This window comes from Semicossyphus pulcher, unplaced genomic scaffold (genome assembly GCF_022749685.1).
Source record: "Semicossyphus pulcher isolate SPU_LCO1_2020_fin unplaced genomic scaffold, fSemPul1.0.p SCAF_28, whole genome shotgun sequence".
Classification (NCBI taxonomy): Eukaryota; Metazoa; Chordata; class Actinopteri; order Labriformes; family Labridae; genus Semicossyphus; species Semicossyphus pulcher.
The window spans coordinates 1,875,052-1,894,691 of NW_027211702.1; the positions used below are offsets into that span (position 1 = coordinate 1,875,052).

The following is a 19,640-nucleotide window of genomic DNA, read 5'->3' on the forward strand; positions in this document are numbered from 1 at the left end:
AAAAACTGTGGATTAAAAAACAACAAATTTAAGCTTAATTGATCCTACCTGAATTCAGACACTACATCCAACATCAAAGGATCAAGCAGGACTGTGCTGCCTGCTTCTCTTGCTTCACAGAGAGCCCCTCCCATACCCCCTCCTCATTAACATAGAGCCCTCTGACTGGATGGTTGCTCCACCTGTTTTACCTGTTTACCAGGAGGTTGTTTTGGTATTACTATTCAGCTGTTAATACTGCCCAAATATTTGTAGTTACCACAACTACTCCAGCTAAAGGAAACAAAATGATGTAGGCTGCAATAAAATTTTACTCAAGTGAGATTAAACCAATGAAAAGTGCATGAGGAAACCGGAGCCCTGACAGCTGGGTAACAATAGAAAGCAATCCCTTTGTAACCAAGTGAAACTGGGCGACCATATAATTAGACGGTAGAAACTAAATACAAGGACTAACTTTACCAAAAGCAAACATCTGCAATTTTGCTTAAACCAAACAGAAAAACTTCAGTAGCAAATCTAAAACTTGAAATGAAAGAGAAGAAAAAACACTGCCACCAAACACTCACTCTTATTTGTTGTTCACAAAATACACTGCACACCACTTAAGCTCCTCTCATTTGTCAGATGTCCTTGTTTTTCAGAGAATAATGACAAAGAGAACACAGAGCGACAAGAAACTTGTTCAGTCAAAAGCACAAGGCAGGAAAGTTCAAACAAAATCCTTGGATGTACGAAAACGTATCTACGCTCTGTAGCGGCTCAAAGGACTAATAATTAATAACTAATTAATATCAAATTATGTAACAATTATCCATAACTCAAAGTTTTGCATCATTATTACAGACATTGGTGTAAAAGCTGAAGGAGAGTGAGGGCACTCATCTTCGGCTCCTAGAAACGATTATTCATTACTGAATAACAGAATTTAGGTTTACCTTAAGTTCAATGTTGGACGCCACCCAATTCTGACAAAACAGGGAAAACTTATAATTAGTTATTAATTAATTTAGGCTTGTGTTCTCAGGGTTCCTACGAGGTTCTTGGCCATGGTGTACAGTGACTTTACCATTTCATACACACACAAATCACAGAATCAAGGTCTTTATAAATGAAATATTTATTAAACTACTAACTACATGACTAAACTACTAAATAGAAAATACATGAATGAATGAGGAATAAATGAGTGAGCACAATGAATAGGTTGCACAATGAACAATCTCTAAATAGGATTGACATTAAGTCAAGTCAAATCAGTGACCGTATCTTTGGAGGTTTATCAACTGATTGAATGTATAAAACACCATTTGGCAGTGGAGAGTTTGAGGAGCATCATGGAAGACTGTGAAGCAATTTAATATTAGGTTTAACTGTAATTTTGATTTAGGATCCTAGTTTAGGTCTAATGCTTATTAAATCTCTTGATTAATTTCTCAATTGGTAATTTAGCATCAGTTGTCTGACATCAACTCTTAACACTTGAAATAGTATTGTTCACCTGACGATGGGCAGAGAACAGAAGTTCTTCCTGGCGGCCTCAGCATTTTGGGTCCCACGTTGCAGACTGCTTTCTCTACTTGTCCTTTGGCTGAGGGGGGTCATAATGGCAGCTTTGCCATATTCAAAGTCTCTTCCGTTCAAAGTCTTTGTCTCTAACATCATCTTCATTCAAAAGCTTTGCTCAATAGTTGCAAGATAGGATTCAGGAGTCGCAGCAGGCGACGTTTTCTTGCCCAGCATTGCGCAGGGCAGCATCAAGGTGAGAACCAGAGGCGAAAAAGCACAAGCAGCAATAAGGGATCCTGGCTGGCAGGACTCAAAGTTCTAATTGTTTCCGAAATCAGAAGTTTTCTTCACGGATTGGTTGGATGTCCCTTCCGACATGCTTGGTGTGGCTAGAACTCTGCAGCGGGCCTTGGGCGGCCAGGCGGCAGGCTTTACCCCCCTCTCTCCGACCTTCGGCAATTCGCTTCACCTTTTTAATTCTAACATATTTGAAAGTTTTGCTCTCTCTCCTTTGAAATAAGACAAATACTTAATATCACTCACCAAATAAAACTTGATCCATTGAAATAAATGTATTAAATGATTTCAACAACCACATAGATGACGACCTTAGTTGTTATGACAAATATGTATACCTGTACACATCCATTTTATATATGCATCTGTATACCGTTTTGTACACCTGTGTCCTGTGACGTGCAGAGGTGCTCAGAGAGATCTTGCAGGCACAACATACAAAACACAGGAAAGGCAACCATTGTCAATAAGTGTCCTTATCAACCAGTTCTTGTTGATTCACTTTGTTTTGTCTGAGGGTTGTTCAGTCCATAAGAAAGTGTTTATTTGTTAATCCCTTTTTAGGGGGTCCATGGCTCCCACCCAGGCGTGACTAGAGACGTATAAGGGTTGTTGCTGTTTAACCCCTTTATCTTCTGAAAGGTCATTTCCTGAGGTGTCTGGGGACCTAGGATACCACTGGGAAGCATTACTTTTGTCATCTTTATGTCTTTGAGTGCAAAGCCCATGAGAAGTTGTCAGGATGTCTGCAGAGTCACAGAACTGTAGTATCTGTAGGCAAAGGGGGGATGAGAGGGAGAGTGGGCAGATAGCCACTCATCCTCTCTGTACATTTAGAATTAACAATCAACATTAAGCATCAGTCCAGTAACTCCAGTTGGTTATTACACATAACATATTAGTAAATGTACATTTTAATCATAAAGTTCTTTATTTTCATACAGTTTTTGGATATCTCCATCTTGTTGCTCGAGTGAGTCTTTTGATGTTAGCCAGAAATCAAGGAAAGTCGTCCTCCTACAAAAGCCATAAATTAGCTGGCTTCACTTGTCATCATTGACCCAGAGGTCATGTAAACAGGAAGAAAAAGATTCCGTTTTTGTTAAGGAGTTAATGATTTTAATTCTTCATCATCAGATCATCCGCTACAGCTCTGATCTGCAGAGGAAGAGAAAATCTTTTATAAATGAGAAAGGGTGTTGTGCCCGGCAGTGGACACATGCAGAACATGGATGTAAAACGTCTTTTAAATCTTTATGTGAATTTTCTAGTGTTGTTGCCACATTTATTTTACAAGCTTTGGGCAATGTATTTTGAAAACCATTTTTTATTTATAGCCACCAGCTGTTGCAGTAGAGTCAGAGACAGAATCGGATCCAGCCATAAAACAAGATAAACACCTCTCCGACCCCACGCACCCACTCGCTCCATATTTAGGCATCAGAGTGAGTAACTGATTTTAAGACAATTTTATGAAAAGCAATGTTTTCCTCAGAATGGGGTGGAATTTACTTATATTTGTGCTTTAAACCATAAAAGCGCTACTCACTTTTTCCACATGACTTTGATACTGGCGAAGGAAAAAACATTCGAAAAAACTGTCTTGGTCTTCCTCTTGGACTGTATGTTATCTGACAAGGCCCAAACAGCTGCTAGGCTCGATACTCTAGGCAGCAACTTGCTGTGGAAACAGTGGAGCATTTAGCTAAAGAGCCCTTGGGAATCAGAGGACAAAATAACAGAGAACTAAATGGAAGTACTTAACTTACATTCATCAGGTGGACAAAAGCAAGGCTTCACATGAATGTTAATGTTTCTACTTGTCTGCTGGATATGTAAATAAGAAATTGTTTGGTCTAGGTATTTTACCAACTTGGAATTAAATGAAAAACAGAACAACAGGCGGCTGGAACACATCCTTACTCACAGCTGACCTGAAACTGTTGAACTCAAGTCAGGATTCAGAGGCTAATCACCAGCTACTGGGCAAGTATGCTTACCAGCTGCAAATTAACAATAAGAGCCCACAGTTACTGTCACAGTTACCATTATTATAACTAAAGCTTTTTTTTATTTGAGTTGTTGGCTTAACCTGAATATTTGGACACTAAAATAAATTAACATGTCACTTTTGGCTTTAAGTGGGACAAGTAAACAGTTGGCTTTAAGTGGGACTAGCCAACATTTATTGCGCTGAAAGAGCTTAAATGAAAAAAAAACCCAACTTAGACAAAGCAGTTTCTTTTGCTTATAAAATGTAAGACATTAAAGGAGCACTTCACCCCTGGAAAAAAGCCACTGTCAGTCAAAGCTGGTGTTCTCTGTAATCGATACAAGCAATAAAATTTGAAATTGGCGCCATAGCTGTGGAGAAAGTCGTTCAAACAGCTCGTGGTTTCGCCCATTCTACATTTCACCAAGTGTGCATTGCGCCCCTCCCTCTGAAAGGAATGGCCCAGTGAGAGACACTGGAGTCAAATACTGCCGTTTTCCAGACATTGATCGCTGCAGGCAATGGCTCAAAACATTACAGAATCCGAAATACAACAAGAATATACCAGTGGATTGTCTAAAAATTCTCCAGGTCTGCAGTCTACATTTCAAACCTGACGATTTTGAACGAGACATGACATCGGAGGCGGGCGTCCTAGATTGAGGAAGTGTAGTTTAGCAAACTCCCTGGCCCCTGCCAGATGACACATTTTTACATAGTGTGGCGCAGGTTTTCCAGGGCCCATTGGAGAAGCGGATAGCGTCCTCCAAAGTCACAGTGACAAATTGCATTTTTTCCCCTACCATAATGGCATTAGCTCCCCATAATGGTATGATAGGACTGAGGTTGAAAATCAGTGGCCCTTTAAGTCGTGTTTCATCAACCCTATGTTGGTGTGCTTTTACAAAAGTATGCTATAATATCCCATTACCTTTTTTAAACAGAAATTCATTAGTTCTTTAAACATTCATCTCAATGTCGATGGCCAACCCTGCTCCTGGAGAGCTACCTTCCTGCATGTTTTAGGTTTCTCCGCACCTGATTCAATTGTTTTGCTCATTATCAATCCCCTGAGAAGCTTCAGTTGGTCGATAACAAGCAGATCATTCAAATCAGGTGTGTTAGAGTGCGGAGAAACCTAAAACATGCAGGAAGGTAGCTCTCCAGGAGCAGGGTTGGAGACCCCTGGTCTAAAAACTTTTGTTTATTAAAAGGGCAAATTAACCTCAAAGTGGTCGTCCTTGGTAAGAACAGGAAATGTAGACCTGATCAAAAATTATTCATTTGACTGTTTGTTTTTTTTCCTACAGATGTTTTATGGGAAATACATTTATGATATGCTCTTCCATTTACATTTTGTAGGCCTGCTATTTTATTGTTTATTAACTATTCATTTCTTCGTCTCAAAAAGCAAAAGCAAAAAAACAAAAAAAAAGGAATCATTTCATTAAAAAAAAATTAAGAGAAGCTGGATAAAGAGCTGCTTAATTTTATTGAAACTATCATTGGGTTTTCAAATGTTTTTGACCATTGTTTCAGTTTGTACTTCTTTTATTTTTTAACCTCAATACTCTAATTTAATTGGCTGTTGTGAAAGCTTCCTCGCTCCAGCCAGTGTCATGTTGTTCATTCCCTCGCTGCAACCAAATGAGTATTAATTTATTCTGAAAGTTTGCAGTTTTCAGGGATTGTTCGGGGCACTGCAGTTTGATAATTCATCTGCAGGAATATCTCCACAGCATCATTTATAAAAATAAGTAGTTCTGTCCAGTTTATCCACCTCAAGCCCAACCAAAAAACACGGCGATAGTTGTCCTCTACACTTCCTCCTGCAGCCTTATTTGTAACACTCAGTTTATACTTTGTTTCATGTTTCGTTGTCAGTATATTCGCTCATCTTGGACGGCCATTTATTTTTAATTAACATGAGACGGTTTTGTGCTATACTGGAAATAGCTTTAAATAATTCTGTGACTGATCAACTATTAATTACTCCATTCTCTGTATCTTTTATATATTTTTCAATGGATGATGGATCTTCTTTAAGCGTGTCCCAGTAAGAGGTTTTTCAATTAAACCTTTTTTTTATTGTGAATAAACAGCAAACAGCTTGTTTCTTTTAGACTTGTCTTTAAGCTAAAATTGCAAAAGACAATATGATCCGGTCCTGCCTTTTATTCAGACTGGGTTAGGGTTACATTAGAGTAACATTCAAAGACATTAAAAGCTGTGACAGCATAATTAATTAAAATATAATCACACTTCTGCAGAATAACCACTTAGTATTACAAACCTATTGCTTCTTAAAAGACAAACAAACTTAATAATCATATTATAATTAAATCAATGATTTAAAATGTTTGTTTTTCTAACCACCAACAATTTACATCTCACAATGTCTCTTCTGTTCAGAAATCAAAAACTTCTGTTGGCTTGTATTGCACAACTGATCGTTTGCCAAGTAGGTCACAGGCTCGGTTGTTCCCAGTTCCAAAGTGCACTGTTGTGAAAGCTGCCCAGGCGTTGTTAGATGACCTAAATGATACGGAGAAAAAAGGGGAATACAAGTTGGATTTCTCTTTCTGACTCCACTGTTCTTCCGAGCAGGCTAAGTTGGCATAAAGGGAACGTAGTCACTTGAGCTTAAACATGACTGCAGAAATTTGGGACGTTATTATTGTTGGCGCCGGACTATCTGGACTCAGTGCAGCTGATTTGCTCCGAAAAAGAAATGCAGAGATGAGGATACTCGTATTGGAAGGAAAAGGTTGGTAGAATTGTATCATGAGTGAAAGCAGTCGGTAGCATTTTATACTTGATTCTTTCTGTTGAGGAACTTCTAAAGGGTTATTGCTCTCACTAAATCATGCCTTGTGTTCCATACAGATCGGGTGGGAGGTCGCACAATCTCCACTGAAATACCAGCAGCCAATGGTGTTGATCGCTGGGACTTTGGGGGGCAGTGGGTAGGAAGGTAAAGTTGATTAAAAACTACAGGAATAACAGAGAGACACTCCATGCTGAGGCACTATTTTAGGTGTCAGTCTAGTTCAGATGATTATGTCTTACAGGGGTTTTCTGACTGGAACTGAAACAAAAGGAACATTTGGCTCATAGCAGAAATAGGTTGTTTCAGTTATGAAATTGGAAACCATTTAGCAGTGATTGAAATGCAGCCTCGTTGCACTGAAGACAAGTTGTTGATCTACTGGTTTGGAATTAGAGCCAGACATATTTTTCCTCCTCTTTAATTATGTAGTCATTAATTAAAGTGCAGAAAAACTATAATAGGGCTCATAAGTCTTGTCATTTACACCTCAGTAAGACGAGTGAGCTTCAACAACATCAAATTCTTATTGGTACTAATTCATTGGCAGTGGTTGGTGCAAGGACTTCTGGGATCAGAACATGAAGAACGATAATGGTCCTTGACTGACATGCCAACTTGGTGACAAAGCTGGCCGAGTGAAATGGTTTAAAGAAAGGTACAAGGTGTTATGACTGGTACAGAGTTTATGTTTTGATTTGTGAAGTGCATAGGATGTTTTAGTGTTTCTTTCAAAAGGCCTTGGACTGCATATACACTTAGTTATATCTTTCAAACCGGGTCGCTTCTCACAAGCTCTTTTGTAAAGTAACTCTGTGTTCTGAGATTCTGTGTTCTGTATTTGTATGTAGGAGCTTTCTAGCTAGAAGGATTGCATTGTTCAACAGCATTTTGATGTCTGCATAATTTAAGCCGGATCTTTCAGGTGCTTCATGTCTACATTTCCCCAGTTTTAATAGAGAGTTCAAGAACTCGCCCAAGCATTGTTGTAAACTCATGCCCACTTCAAACACGGAATGTTAACGTTAAATCCTGAAACCCTGTAAACATAAGCAACACATAATTGGTGTCCTTTCTCTTTCAGCACCCAAACACATGTCTTTGAGCTCATAAAGGAGCTAGGCTTAGAGACCTACCTGCAATACGATACTGGGAAGAAGGTGTACCACATGGGTGGGCCAGGGGCCAAAGTTCACACCTACAGCACCAGTATCCCTTATCTATCCCCGTTTGTGATGATGGACTTCGCCCAGCTCATGTGGAAGGTGAGGCAACAAACTTACACCCCAATATTCTTTGCTGTAGGACTAATGTTATTCAGAGCTGTGCTCCAAGTGCTTAGAAATAACTGATAGGGATCAGCTGAATAACCACAACTCTCACTGGATGAATATAATACTAAAAGGCTTGGGCTGGTTTAATTCATTTCTTATGAATTTTGCATGTGAACGATAGACTGTGTAGAAATAGTGCACATGGTGGCTTGGTCAATGTTAAAATGATTTAAAACTGCTTTCCTTGTAACGGGCAGGAGGGGGTTACTCCACTTGTTGCAAAAGATGTCTAATTCTAAAATTTATTTCGTCAGTGAACATTTTCTGACTCATTTTATGTCTCAGTTGTTTGTTTTTAAGTCTAATTCAATACAGCATGATTGTTATTTTGTAAGTTATGGTCCCATTTAGAGTAAATAGACATTGAAGTGGGGTATGGTTTAGGGAGCGGCCACCTGTGATTGACAAGACGCTACAACAGTGACCTGTCAACCAGAACAAAGATGTAAAAATGTAGGTCCACCCTGTTGTCCAAGTTTGGTTACTACTGGTTCCAAAAAACAAGATGGCGATGACGCGATTGCCAAATTCCAGACTTTTAAAGGGTGGTTCACCAACCAATGGATGACATCACGGTGGAGATGTCCACTTCTGTTATACAGTCTGTGATGTGCACCAAGAAAAAGAGTTACAGCATAGGTTCAACATCAGGAGAAAATCTTTCTCTAGAAACCAGTTTTTACCACCATGTATTTTTAGAATCAGCTTTCCATCCAATATCAATTGCCATGCTGTGAAACAAGAGGAAGTCCCAAATGGATTTGGTGATGGTATTAAACATTTTTATATAAATGCATTCAAATAGAAGTAAATTGAATTTATAATGCATAGCGCATTATGATTGATGGGACAGGAGTACATATATCTCAATATGAACACAATTTTCTGCCCAGGATAAATTATTAGAGTAGCAGTGGGAAGTCAAAAATGAGGGGAAATTGCCCAGGCAGAGTCATATTTGGCAGCCTCTAACTATTGTTTTGTTTTTATCTGTATCAATGGGATGCTTTTGGTTCACAGTGGTAAATCATCATGTGTGATTGTACTTTGCACTCAGATCGACAGATTGTGTGCCACAGTATGTGTCCAGGATCCTTCAAGGACACCCAATGCTAGTGAGCTGGACAGCATGACACTGCACTCGTACATTGAGCAACATGCTTGGACTAAAAGTAAGGCTTAAGAGGGGGTTTAATGTAAGCCTTTCTCTTTTCTCAACTGAGCTTGTTTACCTCCTTTTACTCTTTACTAGTCTTGGACAAGGTGGGAGATATAGTGTGATGCTCATAAAGATCTATAATACAATGTCATCCGAGTCTTGCAAAGAAAAGACGGAACAAGAATTGAGGTTAAAAAAACTTTACTAATGAAAACTTTTACCAACATTCAAATTCACGCTGCACAAAGTACAGCTTATGTCATTTTTTTTGCAGGTTTTTGGTCATAAACTTTTAGCTTATTCTCACTCCCACTCAGTTCTCAAATACTGCGGCTTTTTTGTCATTGTTTTCAATGAGATGGACGCTATTTGCGCGCTGCTTTTGCGTTACAGAGAGCCTCACATTTTTCCGCTCTCTGCGCCTCGTGTTTTTGAGGAAACGCTCTGAGTGCCTTGAGCTGAAAAACCTTGAACTCAAAGCAGAAAAGCGCCTGACGCCATGGGCGTTTTTTCTCATTGTCCAATCGGATGAAAGGAGAGGTGGGCCTTCTCTCTGTAGAAAATATAACGGTTAGGTTAATGACAGCTATGATTCAATGGTTGCCTAACAACAGTAGAAAAAAGGCACAGCGAGCTGCTCTTTTTTTAACCGTAGGCTTCAACAAAAAAGGCAGTGCAGTGCGCCTCACATTTTACAGCCTGAAAAACGTGTTGTGTCTGATCGGGCCCTAAAGCTTCAAAATATGACACTATACCCCTCTACTAGTTCATTGTTTTTGGATGCCCCCCTGAAGTCTGGTCAGATTTTCATACAGGAAACGTGGGTTCAGTTTTCTTATTAAACCAAGAGTCAAAGTTGACATAACTTAACATTATTTAATAATGTAAAGTATGTATGTTAGTAATTATTTACACTCACAGGATGATCTATTACCTATAACCTACAAAGACGTTTTGGTGCTTAAACGCAATTAAGATGTTTTTGTGACGAGGTTTCGCTTTGACTAAATGTTTATTATTCTTGCACCTGAGAAACTCATTAAATATGAAATGTTTCTTCGCTAGTTTTATGTCATTTTCATTGTGGATGACTACGGATGTTGCAAAATTATTTTTATTAATTAAATAATTAATATTGCTAACCTATACTTCGAGCCCTGCATTTACAAAATGATGCTAGAGCAGTACCAAGATTGTTATATTTTAAAGCTTAGAGCCACTGACCAAGCTTCCATATAAGACCAGAGGGGAGTGAGGACATGTTGAAGCTAAGTGACTCATAGTGGATCAAAGTGACAGCCTAATTTGCCATGTATTTGAGCCAGGTTTATAGATTGTTATTCATTGCTATATTTTTATGTTGAATTAAATAATGCATTGCAGTACCTGACTTATCACTGCAGATCAAAACATTTGACATGAAGAAATAATAATCGTCCTCCTCTCAGGTGTCTTAACCACGGTAAACTGAGGTTTGTTGTCAGAGCACCAGAACAATTGTGGATCTTCATGTTGCTGAATAAATTACAGCTTTGCAGACGACTGTCACTGCAGAGGAATGCGTATTATTAGATGATGTGCGAGGGCTCCAGTGTGTTTTCATTCATCCCTTTGTTGCAGGACTGAAAGAGGAGCTGGGATTGTGCAGCAGGTCCGTCTTTGGCGTGGAGCCAGCACAGATGTCCTTCTTATTCTTCCTCATGTATGCTGCAGCAGCTGGAGGGCTACTGCCGCTGCTGGAGACCACTCAAGGTTCTGCTCAGGAGTTCAAAATAAAGGTGCATGGCTCATATCCTTCCTCAGTCAGAATATGGTTGACTTTGAGTGCATTTTTTTTTTAAAGTGGAGACTGTATTGGATTTCTTCTCCACTGTAATAGAACTTAGCAACCCTCAAGTCTGCAAGGCTGTCCCAACAAACAAAAGCCTTCTCTTTGTCCTCTTCCCATCATCGATTGTGAACGTTTAAACACTTGGAGCTGTTGTCTTGTATCAGATTTTCCTATTTTCTATGGGGTCCCTCAGCATGAAAGTTATGGCTCCATACAGTTTTTTTTTTTTGCTATTGTTTCTGAACCTTCTCCCTCCACACAGTGGTGGAATATAAAAGAGATCAAGGCAGGAAAGCACAAACATGGCCTTAAAGAAACTGCCAAGTCTTTCCTAGTTTCAAACTTGTTCCAAGCACATTTCCTCCACTTTTTTCAGTCGTAGCTTTTATTATTATCCAGCTATTTCTTGATGGAATTATTATGAGTAGCACTGCAGGCCTGACAACATCACAGATGGAATAAAAGCATCAAAAGTGACCTGAATTGGCCTTGCTGTTAGGTATAACGAAAGAGTCAAGGCTACAAAGAGCTGCAACTCACCTCAGAGATATTTAATTTTCTTTTGTTCTTCATCCAACTAATTTTTAATATATCTTCATGTAAACTTGTATTTCAGATCAGCATACTTTTTGTTTGGAACTTCTACTTATTTAACCTTTAGCTTTTGCTCGTATTTTTTTTAATAGGATTCGGGATAATAAAAGCCAGAGAGTAAACAATTATGTAATTATTTATTTATTTATTTTTTACCTATTTAGTTTTTCCTACATTTGTTCAAGAAAATAGTTCCTGCTGAATATCGATTATCCCATGCAGAACACTCATTTTCCAAAACGAGACCTTGCTAATGAGTTTGTGCTGAAGGTGCATCAAGGTGAAGCGGATACGTCCAAATCTTTAAATAACTAAATGATCTGCATGGCAGGCGATGAGCCCACTGAGAGTTTATTGTTTTGTAGCTCAGGTGAAGTGATCCTTACCTTCAGACACTCTGACAAGCCAATGGAGGGGGGCATGTGTTGGTTTAAATCCCTAATTTAAGTGTAATATCTGTCTCTCCACAGGGAGGCACCCAACAGCTTTCAGAGCGTCTGGCAGATCATCTAGGGAGGAAGAACGTCCAGCTGGGTTCCGCCGTGAAGGCCATATGGCAGGTAGAGTACAGTAACGGCTCACTCAGGGACTGATGAGGCACGACACAGAGATAACAGCTTCCTCCATGGGAAGACAGGCCTTCTCCTGTGAAGGCTCTGTCTGTTCTGCATGACTGGGATTCTTATCCAAAGCTTAGAGACCAGGAGGCTCCACACACCCGTACGTGTTGAGATTTACCTCAATATAGCCCATTTCCACTTTTTATCAATTTTTGTAAGTTAAATTCAAGCATTGAATACTGAGTTTTCATTATGGGATGATAAAGAGGGAAATTACCTGGAATACCAAACTAAATACCAAGTTCAAAGTAGTTGGGAGACGGCCATTTTTTCCCCCTAATAGACTCAGAAGAAGAGCGTAAACAATTAATAAATCATTAAGCAATTAAAGTCAATCAACTGAAAATTGTTCATTTCTGTAATTCATCTAAGAAAACAATGCAAAGACTTAAGAGGATGAAGTCGATATTTATCTGCTGGTTTATATCATTGTAAATTGACTACATTTGGGTTTTGGACATATGGTAAAAAACTTTTTTTTGGCTTTTTATGCCTTTATTTTAGAGCGAGGACAGTGGATAGTGGCGGAAATGGGGAAAGAGAGAGTGGGGATGACACGCGGCAACGGGCAGTTGAACCTGGGTCAGCCGCATCAAGGACTGTAGCCTCTGTATAAGGTCGCCAATTTAACCAGAGCTAAACCGGCACCACCCTTTTGGTTAAATTTCAGTATAATAGTGACACTATTAGAGCAGAAACAATAAATGTATTTGCTGCTGACTAATTATCAAAATTAGTTTGGATTCTAGTCGGTTGGTTGGACAAAAAGAGTCATTTCTGTCTGTCTCTTTGGGTTCAGGGACATTGTGATTGGAATTTTTACCATTATTTTCTGTCCTATTGATAAGTCAAGAGAATAATTGGCAGGTTTTTCGATAATGAAATACATTGTTCTTTGCATTCCTTTGTCCAAGTACACAATGGCCTGAGAAAAGGAAAAAAAGAAGTATAAAAATCTATTTTCTAGATTCTACGTTGTCTATATTCACAGAAGGCTGTAGCCTTTCCCAGCATGCATTTGTTGGAAGACACGGCTGAACCTTGACATTTTTTCCCAAGACTATCACAGTGCTGACACATATTGACAGACAAAGATATTCACACCCACATTCACAGCTACGGGCAACTAGCAGTTTCCAGGTCACCTAAGATGACCGGAGCACCCAGAGGAAACCCACACGGGCACAGGGTGAAGAGCAGACTTCACACAGAAAGGCAACACTCTGCCTGGTAAGCTGCAGACCCTGGACCTCCTTGCTACTAGTCAATAGTGGCATGCCTGTTCCAAAAAAAAAAAAAAAAGAAATCATTATTTTCTGAAAAGAAAGTGAGAGTAAATGAATTGCTTGAGACTCAGAGGGAAGCTTGTCCAAACTGGAGGAGCTGGCACACAATTTATTTTCAGCTCTCACCTTAAAAAAGCTGAAAGTCTCTGCTCAAAAGACTTGAGGATTGTTACAATGGTGCTGGGAGATGTGAACTCCCGAATCACTGAGGGTCTTTAATAATATTAAAAAAATAATAATCCTAAAGTTACCATAAAGCCAGTCGAGGGAGGTAAAAATATAATAAATTCAATTCCTAATTTTCAGCGTACAAAAATATCTAGCTGTTTTACAGTCTCAGAAGACAGACCTTTTTGTGTTTCACAGTGACATGCAGTGGTGGGTGAGTTTTAATTATCACCAGAGGCTGAAGTTCAGTGGATGTGCATGTGAGACCGAAGCAGGCTGCACATAAGAACTCTTCTGCTGTGGGAGCAAGGCTGTCTGCAGTGATGAAAATCAGTGATATACAGCAGAACATGTTGCTGTAAATAATTTTCTCTTAGCAGATTTTCAGAACTGTCATGCATAGAAATACAGATAAAGTCATTCTTGTATAGCTATGCCTCATGTATATGTTCAATGCACGTTTAACTAATCCAGCAACATGTCAAAGATTCAAGGTCTATATAAAGACATCTTGTGAAATATTTCTGCATTAATGCCTCCAAAAATACTGAATGTTATTAACATATGCACAGATACTTAAACATATGGGTTCTGCTACTGTATTTGAATCAAATGGTCCAAAATTAGGTGGCACATCACACTTGCTGCCTCAACAGCACCACCACATTGAAGTGGATGCAATGTAGGCGAATAACAAATCTGTGCAACCTGCTTATTAAATATAGCTGTATTTCTGTTTATATGTTTGCACAGGATGCTGAGTGGGCCAGGGTGACGACTGCTACCAACACGTTCTTGTGCAGAGCTGTGATCGTCACCTGCCCCCCTCATTTGGCAGGTCAGTGTGCGTCTCCCACCTCTGTCAACTCGCTAAATGAAATTCTCACTGAAGCAGGAGGCGAATATCCTCCTTACTCGCCACGTCCGTCAAATGTGGCAAACCGTGCATCCATGCAGATAAATCATTGATTTTCCCAAACCTTTTTCGGCTCTGGGGTGTGGCAGGCAGTACGGCTGAAGGAATTTCTGCCCGAGGTTGTGAGGTTGTGAGGAGCTGCTCGGGTTCAATCTTGAACAAGGGCAAAAAGTTAAGGCCAAAACTTTAACTGGGGACTAATGTGACACTTGTTATGGTCGGCAGTGGGAAGTTGAAAGTGAAAAACACGTCATTAACGAAATCTGTGCGATCAAGCTACCAAAGAGGGAGAAACATGGACCCCTGCAGAAAAATGTTCTCTGTTCACACAGACCGGAAACTTTTAATTGAACCTACTAACATACCCCTTAAAAAACATGCCAAGTTGAAAATCTAACTTTTTAGTCTTTTTGATTCAGCAGTATCTATTTCTGCATATATAATGTGTGGTCAGCCATGTGAATTTGACTTCATGTCGTGCAAGTGTGCAACTTTTCATGTCTTTTTTCTGGACCGGAAACTGAGCTCAACAGAAGGGTATTATTGTGGCGACTTTGAATTGGGTCTGATTTAATCTTTGTGGTTTTGCTGGTGCGAGGACGCATACGAAGACTTGATTCAGTGCTGCTTGATGTTGAGGCTGGAACCGGGGCTAGGTTTTCGAAGGTGGCGAATCAAAAGCTCAGGCTTACTCTGGGTCTGTGCCTGTTTGTACTAAGCTGGCAACAGATCTGTCACTCAAAGCCTCATACTCCGAGCCATGGACCACAGCCAGGTTCCTTAATGAGACAGGTTTGAGAGCGGCGTTGAATTATGCAGCATGGATTGCTCTGGCTCCGAAGCCACAGTGCCACGCTTTGGCCTTAAATCAGCGTGGGAAGACTGACGGGGACTTTCAAAAGCCAAAGTCAGGCCGGTGATTGAGACGTCGCCTCTTCCAAAAGGAGTCAGAGATAAATTAAAGAGAGGATTGCTGCTTGATGTCATCTGTGTGACATGTTTTCGTTCGAACGTTCTGGAGGTGGGCAAACCTGAGCGACTTTCCAGTTGGTGGGGGAGGTAAGAAGAAAGCTGAATGCATCCAGTGGGACCGATGATAATGACTCGAGATGATTCCAAGCCTCACTTGGACACTACAAGTGTAAAGCAGCTTTTGGCTCTTCTCTTGTAGTTGTTTCTGACATTCCAAATTGATTCACTCTCTTTGAATCAATGAAGGGGTGGATGGATGATTGAACAATAAAAATGAACACTTTCTGGACTTCAAGAGGTGCTTGGCATCAAAGATACCGGCACTGCCTTCACACACACAAAAGGCGAATGTTGGATATGAGCTGCGTTCCCGAGTATATCACGTTTGTCCTCTTGTTGGCTCCTAGATTTATCTCCCCATTCATCCATCCATCTTTTATAATGAGTCACGTCAGTTTTCCCCCCCCTTTTTTTGTTACCACTTCTCCAAGTCACCTCAATGATTTATGAACTGTTTGCTTTCACCGCATATAAGATGGCTATGCATGAAAAGAATGAGCTTGGAGATGAGAATTTTTGGCTCCGCGTTGACTTTTGAAGCCGTGGTTGAAGAAGTATGTGCATGTTTTACTTGGTAAGTAGGTTCCCATGTTTATTCATTCTGAAACCGCATGACAAAAGGAATCTTAATTAAGCTTTCACAGCATGCAGTTGGGGTATAATGCAATTAGGCATACAGGCTTATATTCAGAGATAGTTACAGAGACAGCTCCGCAGTTACTAAATAAACATTTTGTTTCAATGTGTTTTTCTGTCCCTCCTTATCAAGTTGGAAGACTGTGTGAGAGACTTGGTGTGTGTGCACATGTCTTCCTGTGCATGTGTATTCATAAGGTGGGTAAAGTTCTTGAAGTCTCCTTAAAAAGTTGAAGTACCTAGTTACGACTTAACCTGACAGGCAGCCAAGCAACGCTGTATCTGATGTTGCTATCTATCTATCGTAATGACTGCACTGCTGGGCAGTGGTGAGGAAACTGTTACATCTGCCTCTCACCATTTAGTCAACAGCCTTGTTAACGCTAGTAGAAAACAGGTAAGCAGTGCATTAGCATTGATTTGCCAGCTGACACTGTGAGCCAGCATTGCAGGCCAGTGCTCGCTGGGCTGTGAGTGAAACTAATGGAGCCTAATTTAAGGATTAAACACAAAGTGGGAGCTGAAGTGATTGTGATGATAAGTAACGCAGTGGGATTTTTTATCTCGATGAGTTTAAAATCTGTGGAAATGGCTTTAGCTATCTCTTAAGTATTTTTTTTTTTTATCTTCCCTGATAAGCAATATAGGAAATCTTGATGAGCAGGCAAATGCAGCACATGTGGCTTTGTAAAGCTTTTTACACATGTGGAAGATGTTAAATCCCAGAAGAACAAACTGTGATGAATCTTTTTTTTAAGCTCTTGTCATTTCTGTATGGAGCCTGATATTAATGAGATCTAAAGGCTAATACAAACATTGATGTGTGAGTTTTTATGTGAAGAAATGATAACAATGTGTTAACATCAACACATTGTGAAGGATATTTTACATTTGGTTATTTTGACCAAGACACTGTGTGTACTCAGTTTGACATTTAGCAGAAATAATGCATACTTGTTCTCTGGTGGTCAGCTTTCATAATACAACCGCCAGGGGTCACAGTATACCTAAAACCGTAAAATTTACCCGCTATTAGAACGTATTGATTTTCACGGTACAAGGTTCATTTATGCAGCTTACAAAATGACAAAATTACAATGAAATATTTAACAATAAACTCACAGAAAACAAACCAAAAGGCAGCATGTAGTCCAGAGTCAGACTCACCTTGAGTGACTCTCCTTCACTCATGCATCTCTTCCTCTTATTCATGTTGAATTGGAGACTTGATGAGCAACTTGCTGACACACACGTAGAAAAAAGGCATTGCCATAGCAACATACAGTGTATCGATCTAGACGCAGGAAATGAATAGCACAAAAATGACGGCATTATATATATGGGTAAATTTGACCTGCTGGCGGTTATAGGTATAAATTGCAATTTTTTTATCTGGCTTTATGTTGACTAACAATAGGGGGCGCTACCAAACACACTTTAAGGAAAAGTCAAAGACTGGTGGGCTTGAATATTTCCTGGAAAAAAAGGTTACATACAGTTAAAAGACAGCTGCGGTTAAATTTTACCCGTTGGCAGTTCTAGTGTTTAAAGGGAGTCAACATATGGAGGTGATTGGCTTCAACTATGTATTTATTTTGCCGCACCATATCTGCGTAACAGCTCCTCTTATTAAGAGTTTATAAAAAAAGATACAGTTGTACTAAAGTATCAAAGATTGAATAGACGTCCCTATCATAAATTAATAACAGTTTACACCTCAAAAATGCTATTAATCTGCTTGCCTGGGGCCATGTGTGTGGTGTGGTTTGATTAGATTTGACTGACAGTGGTGCCTCTCCGGTAGCATGAGCAAACAAGTCCATGAAATTAAATACAACTCGTCTTCACTGTACCATACTTTCTTTCCGAAGCATTTTGGGCTATCTTGCTTTTATCAGCCTGGTGAATGTCTGGGGAATAAATAAAACTCTAAAGTTGCTAATTTTTAGTCACACGAGAATACCAGAGTCAACTTGCACTTTGTTAAGAAAAACAGCTACTACTATTGAACCAAACCAACTAAGCAGTGCAGCGAAAGAGATGATGCCCCCATGGTGGGCTATAATTGTATATTGTATATAACTGATATGACAAGGAAGTCTTTGTGGGATTGTTTTGACATCCCAGATAATGAGAAGCGACCGTAAAACTTTGGTCTTACAAGTAAAACATTAGACTAATGTAGGCCGATACAGGAGTTAAGTGTGGGGCAGCTGCTGTGCGGGTACATTGAAGTGAAACTAACTCGGGAGGGGAGTAAATAATACATGTCTCATATTTGAACTGAAGGTGAACTGAATAAAAGACATCATATATGTGTATATTACATAAATAATGTATTGTAACTCACACTCTAAAGGTTTGAAGGTTCAGCTTAAAGGGCTGTGCATTTGAAAGATGCTATCCGCTTCTCCAATGGGCTGTGGAAAACCTCCGCGTTGTACGTAGTCTGGCCAGGGAGCTTTCTAAACTACACTTCCTCAATCTAGGATGCCCACCTCCGATGTTTATAGTGTTTAGTTGAAAAATCCACATACAGCAGAATGTAATCATTTGTTCCCTGCGTTGCCTTGAAACGCTGCCTGCTCTCCTGTTTTCCCTCCCAGACATTCCACATTTATAATTGAGTCATGTCTCGTTCAAGATCATCGGGTTTGAAATGTAGACCCGAAGTTTTTTTTGACGATCCTTAGACGATTCTGTACCGCTCTGAGCCATTGTCTTACAGCAAAAACAGTAGTAATTCACTCCAGCATCTCTTGCTGGGCCATTCCTTTCAGAGGGATGGGCGCAATGCACGCTGGGTGTTGTAGGAATGTAGAATGGGCGATACCACGAGCTGTAAGTACAACTTTCTCCACAGCTATTGCGTCAATTTCAGAGAAATTACAGCGAACACCAACATTGACTGACAGTGGCTTTTCCAGGGGCAAATGTCTCCTTTAAGCAAAAGAAAACACTGACGAATTCCAGGGCTTCGATTTCTAGACTCTGTCCAGCATACAAAAATACTTGGCAATACCTTTTCCAGCACAGGTCTTCCCCGTTTCAAAACAAGTAAGAAGAGCATAAATACACGAATACAGAAACCCCCTAATGTGAAATAATTAGATTAATTTCAGGGGGTTAAAATGAGCAGTCAAAATGTAATGCAACTATCATTTGTAATCAGCCAGCTACATTTAGGCAGCTATTTGTCCACAGGACATTAAACCCAAACTAATGTGATCCATTTATGCCTAAAGGTTTATCTTCTTAAGTCCAGAAGAAATCATTAAGTAATACCTACAGTGTGTGTGGAGGGATGGGGGATGGTGTCTTCTGCTTCTACGTGCCTTCAATTTAAATAAGTGTCAAGGGGCTACTGGCATAATTCAATAAAAGATCAGTGATGTAACGTGCTCCTGGACACAGGACTCAATCTTTAACATTTGGATT

The 19,640-nt window shown here is 39.7% G+C and overlaps 1 protein-coding gene across 1 annotated transcript in view; it reads left to right on the forward strand.

The window, feature by feature from the left end:
* Positions 1-6,448: 6,448 nt before the first annotated feature.
* Positions 6,449-19,640, forward strand: part of LOC138605228 (probable flavin-containing monoamine oxidase A) — a 47,353-nt gene continuing 34,161 nt past the window's right edge. Inside the window, exons 1-7 of the mRNA XM_069677351.1 lie at positions 6,449-6,566; positions 6,686-6,773; positions 7,711-7,891; positions 9,018-9,132; positions 10,740-10,897; positions 12,015-12,104; positions 14,372-14,456. Coding sequence (XP_069533452.1) covers positions 6,449-6,566; positions 6,686-6,773; positions 7,711-7,891; positions 9,018-9,132; positions 10,740-10,897; positions 12,015-12,104; positions 14,372-14,456 — 835 coding nt within the window. The remainder of the gene's footprint in view (positions 6,567-6,685; positions 6,774-7,710; positions 7,892-9,017; positions 9,133-10,739; positions 10,898-12,014; positions 12,105-14,371; positions 14,457-19,640) is intronic.